This window comes from Heliconius melpomene, chromosome 13, assembly GCF_056956725.1.
Source record: "Heliconius melpomene rosina isolate 202511_hmr_F chromosome 13, ASM5695672v1, whole genome shotgun sequence".
In the NCBI taxonomy this organism is placed as follows: Eukaryota; Metazoa; Arthropoda; class Insecta; order Lepidoptera; family Nymphalidae; genus Heliconius; species Heliconius melpomene.
Genome location: NC_140401.1, coordinates 3,372,230 through 3,383,129, shown reverse-complemented (window position 1 = coordinate 3,383,129; position 10,900 = coordinate 3,372,230). Strand labels below are relative to the sequence as shown.

The following is a 10,900-nucleotide window of genomic DNA, read 5'->3' as shown; positions in this document are numbered from 1 at the left end:
TTTACTCAAAGAATGTTCACTTCATCAGAACAATAGAAATCTAAATATAAAATACAACAGAAATGCTAAAAACAGGTTGCTTGTTTAAGTCGCAGTAGTATGTTCGCCATTTGCAAATGCTAATGCTACCATTGCCATATCAAAACATAATCCTACTATTGTACTTAAAATACCGGTTACATAAACTGTTTCTCATATCGAAAAACATTTTATCACGGTGCCTTGCTTACATGAAATATTATAAAGAAAGTTATTTATTAAATATTAAGTAATTTAATCGTGAATTAAAATTAAATTCTTAAAAAAATACTCTTAGAAAAACTACTAATTAGTAGTTTTACATTAATATAGCAATACCACGGGTCCCAAGTTAGGTATGTCGCCCAAGCTCCTTAGGAAGTCGACCGGGCCTGGTTAAAGCTTCTTAAGTTCTTATTGTGATGTGTACTTGTGTAGTGATGCTTTTAAGATTTTAAGAATTCTATTTTTTATTTCTATATTTATATTATGAAATAAAGATGGCTAATATTTCATTTATTATTTTATCTTCTGCACTTACAATAGCGTTATGTTCAGGTGATTATATTAAAATGAAAATCGTATTAAATATCAAACTGGTTACGCCCATATCCCAATATATTTTTTTATTACTTTATCTTACAGTATCGTTAGCATCAGCAGAATGCTCAATTCCAATAGTTTTAAGAAACACTTGGTTTTCTTTCGAAAAAGGAAAACAAACAATAACCGATATAAATGCCAGTGAAATGACCGAAAGGTGAGTTTTCTGCTGCTCATATTTAATTTAGCTATAAACAAGTGAAAAAAAAATATCTCAGTTATTTATGTTATTTTTTTATTTTAGAGGTGTTTGTGTGGATATCAAAGCAGACTACCATGTGAATTACACAATGGTTTTCAAGCATACCGATTGCTATTACTGTGTTAAATTAATTGTGAGAACTGTAAATGTGTTGGAGAAAATTGAAACTCCATGCATAAATCTTAAACCAGGTGAAGAACCAACAGTTGAAACAGTATGCAGAGGCCTTAAAAATGACCAGTATTTGATTACATTGTTTTCTGAAAATTCTGTTCCAGTAAGTGTCAATATATTTTTTTAAGTTTAATACTACAATTAATTATTATATTATTATTGACTATTATAGACTATTTCTTTATTCATTTTCCTGTTGTGTTAAACAAAGCATTGCATTGAAATCCTCTAATCAAGAAAGAAAATGCTTTTATATACACCATAAGGTATAATGTGAACATTATTAATACTTCAATGTTTATTTGTTTGTAATGGTTTGGTTAACTAAACTTTTTTTGTTTTTAACAGGTAAACTGTAGGTCATCTCTTGAAGGTGTGTGGCAGTTTGCATATCAAAATCGTTTTAGATTCACAGGTGAATGTAAACATCCTGATGCCCAAATAAGATCGTGTCAAACAGCTGGCACACAGTTTCTGATAACAAATCAAAAGTTTAATATAACATATAGAAAATGTCCCGGAATGTCTGGCACATTTGATGGAGTGGTTGAATATAGTTGTTTAGGTATGATGTTTTATTTTTCAATATAAAAGTTTTTCTGTTCTTATAGATCAAATTCATTGCAAGCTTATGGCAATAAGGAAATAAAAACCTGTTATGTACAAAACATACGAGAAATGTTAATTCCTTGAGGAAAATATCTATAAAATATAGAATAACTTTACTGTTATAAAAACCTGTTATGTACAAAACTTAGGAGAAATGTTAATTCCTTGAGGAAAATATCTATAAAATATAGAATAACTTTTAAGACATTTTCCTCAAGGAATTAACATTTCTCGTAAGTTTTGTACATACACAGGTTTTTATAACAGTAGGAAATGCAAAAAAACTATCACAATATGTGATATTTAGCATCATACATAGAGAGTACCTTAGTGTTAAGGCACTCTGCTCGCCACTGCTAAAATTTTCAACTCACTGTGTCTTGAGTGGTGAAACTCAATTAAAACCACAACTATTACAGTGAGATGCTGTGCCATTATGCCCTGGCAGTTGTATATTCATTACTTATTTTATATTTTTGTAAACCGAACCGTTTTATGAAGTATAAATTGTGTACTATGCAATATATGCAAATTTAAATCTGATATTCAGCTTATAATAAATATCAATATTTAAAATGATGAATTCATAAAAAAAAAATCTTTATTTCAGGACATTGGTTTGTAGATAAAAATCATTTCTTTGCTGTGGCAAACACAAAGGAGTCCCGTAAAGATGAAAAATACCGTTGTTTCTTGAAAAATAGGGATGATGACCTCTATATTGGTGCCTCCATAACTCCTGAGTGTCATACTTTGAAAACAGTTGAAAAATCACCAGAGAGATATAGAATTAATCCTGTAAAAGTAAGTTTTTTTTTAATTTATGTAATGGGAAATTTAGGAACATTCAGGCAGGCTCAATTCACACTTCAGAGCCTTGTCTTTGTATATATAAAATTATTTAATGTATTTAAAATTATTTCATTGGAGCTGGATCCTCTTCTAAATTATTATTGACTGTTGATTAAGAGATTTATAGAAAATTTAGAAACCAATTCTATTGAACCTTTACTTATTGTGGTTATGTTTGTTTATTTTCATATATGTAGGGTGTGTTTATTAGGCAAGACATCAAAACTCAGATTATGGTAAATTTTTTGACAAGTCTATCAATAAAAAAATGTTCATATTTAAGTTTCTTGAGTATAAAATATTGAAAAACATAGCAAACTAATATACATTGTAAATATTATTTTGCCTTATATCTTACAACTGGGATTGGTTATTAAATATATTACTAATTAATTATTTTAAGTCAGAAGTTGTGGAACCTGGTTGCCGCTTACCACAAAACTTCTCTGGAGATTGGATTAATACAGCCAATATTGATGCAGATGTTTTTATTAATGAAACACATATAATTGAAACATACTATCCAGATGAGGGTAGATTTAGAAGAACTATTTATGTTTGCAGGTAAATAACATAAATTTCCTTATGATGTTTTATCCTTATTTTATTAAATTATTTGTCATAAAGTATCATATATCACATGCCAGAAAATGGGGAACAAAGTGTCTTAATGTTAGATAAAATGAGCTGAAAAAAAATATCATTATTGTATACTAGTAGTATAATTATGTAGATAAGTTTTAAAATTATTATAAAATAAAATCTCATGCTGCTATAAAAAATAAAAAAGGCACAATACTTTTTTATGAATAGAACAATTCTTAATTTTCCTTAATATGTATTTTTAATGACAAGTAAAAAAAGTAAAAAAAGAGTCAAATGACTGTGTTTTTTATTAGAAAAATTTTAGAGACACTTTTTACACATTGAAATATTTTTTCAGAGAACAACGTGACAGTCGTGTTATGATGGCGCGTCTCACAGTCGACGGATGTCAGAAAGATTATGTTTGCTTTGACTTCGTTCCACAACATCATAATGTCATAAGGTAAGTTTTTACTTCATACATTGATATACAACAGAAATATTCATTGTTCTTAATTGCTAGAGTTACACTATTGTTTAATGTGAAGTGCAAAGAAGGATAATGTGTTTATCAAGTTATTCATGTATGTTTTTATATATAAGTTCAAAATTGTCATAATGGATAAAATATTGAATAATAATTTGTAATTATTAAATTTTTTACTACAAAATAGACTGAAGCTCTAAAATCTTTTTATGTAATTTTTTCAGATATCGTAAAGGATTGGCAATGATTCAAAGCAACTTCCACACAGTATGCTCTTGGGTGCAGTTTAAAAATAAGCAACAATGGCGTTATGATATATTTTTGAAAAAGGATCCTTCCCCTATTCGATGTCCTGTTGCTGGCAAATTTAATTTCACACAAAAAGGAGATGTCAAATTTGAAACAAGAATATTAGGAGGAGTTACATTAAGTCCAAGACCAAATTTGTATTGCAAATTAAATATAAGTGACTTCTCTGTATGTGATGTAGATCAAAAAACAATACAAATCAAAGAAAATTATTGTCTCACAGTAGACTATTTGGGACGGCCGGTAGATATCTACAGTGATCCTGATTATAAAATGAAATGTATTGGATATTGGAAAGAGAATCTCAAATCTTATTTAATTACATATGATGAATTGGATCCCTTCTCAAAGTACAGATGTTGGGTATATCAAAGAGCTGATTTGAACAGGTAGCTTGTTTTTTTTATTATTATTTTCATTATATTTATATGATAAGTAGTATGTATATATTTTGCTGTTGGCATACTTTCCATGTGCGATTAATATTTAAAAAACCAAAAAATGTTAATAGCATTCTCTTTTGCTCAATCTCAAGTGTAGATAATATATATAATAATGTAATATGAATATTATTTGCATTGTACAATAAAAAAATCCATCTTTACTTTTCAGAGTTCTAATGTCTCAAGCACTAGGTCCATATTGTGATTTAAAACAAGATGTTACTTCATGGAATTACACTGAAGGTGCTGCAGTTGCTGTAGAAATGGAAGAATATGAACGAGAAAGGGATCAATGCCCCATGCATTTTGATGATGGCAGTGACCCATGGTCCACTAAAGAGAATTATATTAAAGTTTTCTCATTTAGTTATTCCTTTTGGAGAAGTAATAGTGCCAGTGCTTTAGAAATATTCACACCAGTTCTAGTGTTCAGTGTGGTTCAATTATTATATGTGTAGGCGTATCTAAATATATTTTCAGGTAGGCATGTCCAGTTCAGTTTAGTGATATGATGATAATCCTCTTAAATAATTATGAAATTATGATGATTTTGTAGCATAGCACTAAAGTAGAGTCAACTTGAACAAACTTTGCAATAAGAAAATGCAATTTAGTCTAAAATATTTTTGTGTTCAGTTTTTTTAAATTTTCAGTCATGATCTTTTTGTTACTAAACATTTTGGGGTGGGCTTGAGACTTCTTGGGTAGACACAGCTCCACAAAACTTTACGAAAATCCATCCAAATGATATTATGTAGTGACATTTATGTTACTGAGAATATAGATTAATGATTGACATCACAAATATATTAAAAAAAAAATTGTATTTTACTTTTAAGCTTTACTCAATTATTTACAAGCAAACTAGTTTAAAGCATTTTTAGTATTATGTTTTATAACTATAAGCTTTGCAATAAATAAACAGGTACAGAATTATACTAATAAATAAAGTACTTATGATAGTAATAATTTAGTATAAGAAAAACATTCAAGCGATTATCCATAATAAGAATCTCAAAAATAAAGACAATGTTTGAGTGCCTTAATTAGTATAATTTTGTATAATTAGGTAAAATAAAAAAAGAACTTTTTACTTATATTCTATTTTTATTTTAACGTTTCATTTAACAAGTCCGTCCATGGAACATCTATGTCTTTACATTACAAATATGTATTATTATTTTGAATAAACAGCCAAGAAATTAAATTTGTGTTTTCTTTTTTTTATACCATTATTCATAGTACCTAAAATAATAATTGTAATACAATTGTAGAAAATTCATTTAGTCCATGACACCTTTGGTATATCAAAGTGCTCTGTCAAACTGTCCAGATGTTGATTGAACTTTTCTACTCTTTGCTTGTGAGTCATTTCAGCTTTTTGAAGAATTCTTTGTTTTTGCTGTAAAATAAAGTATGAATAATTAATAATATGAATAATTATGAATAATTATTAATTTATATAAAACAGTTTATAGTCAAATAATATTTAACTATAACTAATCCTAAACGGAAAAATATTTGATTATTTAGTGTCATACATTGTCGTAAAAGGTAGTAGGAGAGAATAGCTATACACCGAATACTACATTCTCTGTACTACATTTGCCATGTCTGATGTTGTCAACATCTTCCATACCCTTTTAGATGTGCCCTCTTATGCTTTTTATGTGGCAGTGCTTGAGCACCTCAATATTTTTTTCTTTACATTCAACTGAGATCCAATCTTGCCTAACCACTCAATATCCTTCTTTCGTCACTCATCCTCTTAACATGGCCAAATCATCTATGAATATTGTTCTTCATTTCCAGCATTCGTTACTACCAGCAACAATATGCCTTTCCACATCCTTTTATACCTTCCACATTTATTAAACATACTAACCAAATATACAATTTCATTCACTTGTTTTAATAACCCCACTGATCTTACATAGTTTTAAATACTAACAATAAATTATTGCTAAGTCTAGAATATAGAATTAAAATTTATGTTGTTAAGCGTAAATAGTTGAATGAATGAAACTGAATATTGTTAGCCTTTTATAGAGTTCATTATTATTTGCTTAAGTATAAACCACACAATAGTTAAAATAACAAATAGACATTACCGTGCCTAATTGGCACGTTCGAAAGCCCTAAACTGAAGTAAATGAATAAAATTAAGCTTACCATCTTCACTTGCATTTTTTGGAATGCTAATTCAGCTTTCGTCTTAGCATTCGGGTTTGGTTGTTGCATTAACTGTTGTTTCACTTCATTTTCAATAACTTTCTCTGTTTCCTTGTTAGCCTTCTTCTTCTTCTTTTTCTTTTTTATACCAGAATTATCTTTAATTTTTAGTTGAGCTTTATTAACACATGCGTATTCATCTTCCTCACCCATTGTGATAAGGTAAGACAATATTATTGATTATAAATAACAAATATAAATAGAGTTGCAAAACAATGCGTAATGCATAAATAAAATGACGTTTTAAAATGACAGTGACATAACTGAAATTTGATATAAGTGAAGACATGCCAGTTGCCACATATATATTTTTTTGACTGTGTGGAAAAAATATTTTAAACTGTTCTATGAGTTATTCAATTTACCTAATTTAATTTATTATTTTGCCTTAAATGGCGCTTAAATTTCATTGTAAATATCCCTTGTCTTCTAAGGTACACGCTGTGTACCACATACAGCAAGGCAAGCGAAGGGAACTTGGGAACCTAGTGCTAATACACTTTCATTGCCCACTTTCCGCCGAATTTTGTGTTCTTTGCCTCTATTGTGGATTGTGGATTCGGTCCTCACTCGAGGAAGTGAAATATTTATTTACGTTTATATTTCCATTTCTGCGCTCTGGTGCCGAGGCAAAAGTGCGGCGTTGAGTTTTGCCACAAGTGGGCAACGGAGTGTTTTAACACTAGGTTCCCTCTGCCTACCCTGCTGTGTGTGGAATACAGCGTGAAGCTGATTTATTTATTTTGTGTTCTTAATATACAGGGTGGAAGAGGCAGCGCTTCTTTTATTGAAACTGCATATAGGGTAATATATTTCAAACCCACACCTAAGAAATTAATCAAGGTACCTCAACAGTTTGGACGTAGGATTTTTTTTTCATTTCACGATTTTTATCCATACCTGTATTTCGTGTGACGCACACATACGTGTGCGACGTTTCTGATTTGACAGGTAAGTGTGTGCGTGCCTATGTTATACTTTACAAATGGCGTTTTATTTTAAAACGATAATTTTATTATTTATTTTGTTTGAAAAAATAACTTTTTCATTTTTGGGAATTATTTTTTTTCCGAATTATATTAGACTTTTATAGAGTAGTTAAAACTGTGGTTTCATTTAAAGTGGTGCTGACAATTCTACCCTGTATATATTTTTATAATAATTTAATATGTTTTTTTTTGTGTGCATTGAGTAAACATGGGATTTCAATGAGTAAACATAGGATTTTTCTATAACTTCTGTAATGTTTTAAATCTTAAATAATCTTATCTTTTTGGCAAAACGCGGTGTAGGATTCCGCCAGTAAACATGCAATGTCTTCAGAATGCGGGGAAAAGTGGGGAACTGAAGAACGGAATGTTTTTAAACTTCGGAAAGTGTCCTCAGCCTGGCCTACTATTTGCGGGATACAGCGTGAAGCTTAAAATAATAAAAAAAATGCGTAAATTCTTATAGTACCGTTACATCGCTATATGAATAACACAGACTTAATTCAACGTTTTGATATCAATAACGCTCAACAATAGCGTCACCTAAGCCGGGGGCGTCACTGCATAGGGTAGCAGGTTACTTGTAGCAAATATCATAAATAAATATGATTGTTCCTGACAAAAGAACGAGAATGAATGGCATCTTGGCGTTATCGGCGCGGCGCACGCGCTCCGCCCGCCGCTGGCGCGTACTGCGCCGAGATTAGTTCGATTTGCCGCCACGTGGCGCCGCGTGGCACGTCTACCCGCCAAATGAGATTAACGGATTTGCACTACAGATTGCACACGAATACGCAGGAAGTGTAAAGTGAAACGCTGGTAATAGGATTGTTGTGGAATCCTTTTACGTTAGCTAGTTGGGAGTTTGGTTCAGATTTGGAGGTAAGCTGGATAGAGGGGATTCAGTTATTGTAAGGAAGTTCGTTGTGAGGATGAAGGTGCGCGGAAATTAATGTGGTTTAATTGTATGTAGTGTATGTCTTCTGATGATGTTAATGGTGTTTGGCAGTGGAGAATGAAGTCTAATATCATTTCACTGTATCACGCATTTATCGTATTTCTATCGTCTGTCTATAACATTTATATGAACATTTATATGAAAATCCAAAACACTCGCACTAAAACTTTCTTTTTCCTGGACCGGACTGATGAAGGACTTGGTAAATAGTGGATAATGACTCATTAAAATCTCTACTGTAAAGTTTCGAGTGTGCTGCATTAGAGTTACGCCACTCAACATCTAAGGTCTTAAAAATTGGGTGGAAGGTGTGAAACGGAGTCTCTTTACGATAGGTTCCTTCCGCTTTATGTGGGATTCAGCGTCCAGCAATAGTAAAAGTATTAAAGGGTGTAAAGATATGAAAATAATTAAAAATAGTATTATTATTAAAAATTATTATCTTACAAAATAAAAAAAACGTTCAAGTTAGACGATACCGTAATGTAATAAAATAGAGATAAGAAATGAGTAGTGATGTGGAGAGAGATTTCGGCACGTGTGTGGTTAGATGTCGTTAAGCCCTGGTTTATAAAATGAGAGTGTACTGAAATTTTATAAACCATTTCAGATTTTGTGGTGGAAATTTTATTTTATTGTTAAATATTTATTATAATTTTGGCATATTTGTGTATTTTTATGTTATGTATGTGGTATGAATACAGTAATTTAAATATCCGAATTTTATCTAATAAGATTTTCTTTTTTCTAATGAACTTAGTAACCAATACATAAGCTGTCATTTACTTTGCAATTTTTTAAAAACTGCATGTTCGGTAGTACTCATCATTGCGTTGTGCTCAGTTTTTTTTATATTCACGCTGTGTCCCACTTATAACAGTGGACCCAGAGAGGACGAAATGGGAAGAACCTGGGAATTCGTGTCACACTCACACTCTGTTCCCATAAAGGCACTTCTTTTGTCCACTCTTCACTGAATCCTGGAGGCGGCGTGCGTGTTAAGTAGAGGCAATTAACGCCGTTTCGTTTAGTTAAATCTCTAAAACCCCTATAGGTATTTCTTGTAAATATAAATATTTCATTTGAGTATAATTAGAATAAAAACTTACTATGTATTTACATTTAAGACACTCAGTTTGCGTCAGAACGGCCAGAGTTTAGAAATGTTTGAATTATTTTTTTTTGATAATAAGCCCTACTTGACTTGTATTGCCATCACTCGTGCGAAAGCCGGTGACTTAGCACGTCGCATTAGCGTAATAAATCTGAATAAATCGTCGGCTCTGGTCCAGAACAATGCTTGGCTTCTAATAGACATTAATATGGCATTAGCTGTAGGGCTAGGGCGGCACACGTCGGTGACGCCTTGTTTGCTAAACTGCCCTAATCCGCTATTTGTAGTGAGAGAGCCATGTTTGTGATGAGATTCAGGATTTTAAAAACATATTTTATTAAATATTGGACGTGTTTAGTATGTATCTAACTAAATTTTGTGATTAACTATTTTTTTTAGCGTCATGCTGTCTCCCACAGAGCAGGGTAAAGGTAGGCAGAGGGAACCTAGTGTTAAGACACTATACTTCACTACACTAAATATTTCATTTCTTTGAGAGAGAATCTGTCCGAAAAGACTGGCCCCAGGCCTACCTAAATTGTCATTGTAAAATTTCTTTCTTGCTGCTTATTTATTTTTTATATTAACATATCAAAGATAGTACAAATAATTACATACAATGTAAATACATAGAGATTTTCTGAACATCAAAAGATAATTTAGGTTGAAAGAGTAAAACAAAAGTGGCTAATCACGGTCCCTTTATCCAAAGGTCACGCACAAATCGTACTCACCCTACTTAGATCCAGAACGCGCGTCCTAACTTCTGAGAGGAAATCCTTTTCCCACGAGCTTTATTGAAACATATGTAAAGCGTATGATGGATGACGCCGACGCCTCTAAACGGGGGATGGACGTTTAAATCACAATCATGCGGTCCCCAAATTTTTTCGCCGGTCATAGGAGCAGGAGAAATTTATAATGAAATGGATACTGGAGTTCATTTAGTGAAAGAGTTTGTATGGCACACGTCGAAATGATTGCGCATTATATTTTTGAAGGGAGCATTGAATGTACTGGTTAGTGAGAATTTTATGAGCGAACTTATAAAAAATGTAATTTGTTAACTTTAAAATATACGATTATATGTGGACCAATCGGGGCACAAGCGTGTGACTGTAACCATGACGGGTTATGGGTTCGATGCTAACTTGAGGAAATGAAATATTTAATATTTTCATTTCTTCAAGGCAAAGCGCGGCGTTGAGTTCTATCACTCAACTCGCAATGTTTTACAGAATTCACTGGAAGGTGGTGAGCCTCTTAACACTAGGTCCCCTCTGCCTAACCTGCGCTCTCTCTAGGATACAGCATGACGCCGAAAA

General features: G+C 31.7%; 2 protein-coding genes across 2 annotated transcripts; one reads left to right on the top strand and one right to left on the bottom strand.

The window, feature by feature from the left end:
- The first annotated feature begins 403 nt into the window (after positions 1-403).
- Positions 404-5,489, top strand: udt (protein undicht). The gene is made up of 9 exons (XM_085196523.1): positions 404-576; positions 664-778; positions 866-1,100; positions 1,346-1,562; positions 2,217-2,410; positions 2,862-3,022; positions 3,402-3,506; positions 3,755-4,228; positions 4,452-5,489. The coding sequence occupies exons 1-9, from the start codon at positions 519-521 to the stop codon at positions 4,738-4,740; spliced, it is 1,848 nt and encodes a 615-aa protein (XP_085052649.1). The 5' UTR covers positions 404-518; the 3' UTR covers positions 4,741-5,489.
- LOC146532483 (protein FAM32A-like) lies at positions 5,457-6,742 on the bottom strand. Its single transcript, XM_085196526.1, has 2 exons — positions 6,455-6,742; positions 5,457-5,684 (listed from the first exon to the last, which is right to left on the bottom strand). The coding sequence occupies exons 1-2, from the start codon at positions 6,665-6,667 to the stop codon at positions 5,562-5,564; spliced, it is 336 nt and encodes a 111-aa protein (XP_085052652.1). The 5' UTR covers positions 6,668-6,742; the 3' UTR covers positions 5,457-5,561.
- Positions 6,743-10,900: the final 4,158 nt, after the last annotated feature.

Excerpts from the sequence above, each read along its gene's own strand:
- udt (XM_085196523.1), top strand. The coding sequence starts at position 519 with ATGGCTAATATTTCATTTATTATTTTATCTTCTGCACTTACAATAGCG. Across the intron at positions 577-663 it reads TACAATAGCGTTATGTTCAG|TATCGTTAGCATCAGCAGAA; the intron begins GTGATTATATTA and ends TTTATCTTACAG. Across the intron at positions 4,229-4,451 it reads CAAAGAGCTGATTTGAACAG|AGTTCTAATGTCTCAAGCAC; the intron begins GTAGCTTGTTTT and ends TTTACTTTTCAG.
- LOC146532483 (XM_085196526.1), bottom strand. The coding sequence starts at position 6,667 with ATGGGTGAGGAAGATGAATACGCATGTGTTAATAAAGCTCAACTAAAA. Across the intron at positions 5,685-6,454 it reads AAAAAATGCAAGTGAAGATG|CAAAAACAAAGAATTCTTCA; the intron begins GTAAGCTTAATT and ends TTTATTTTACAG.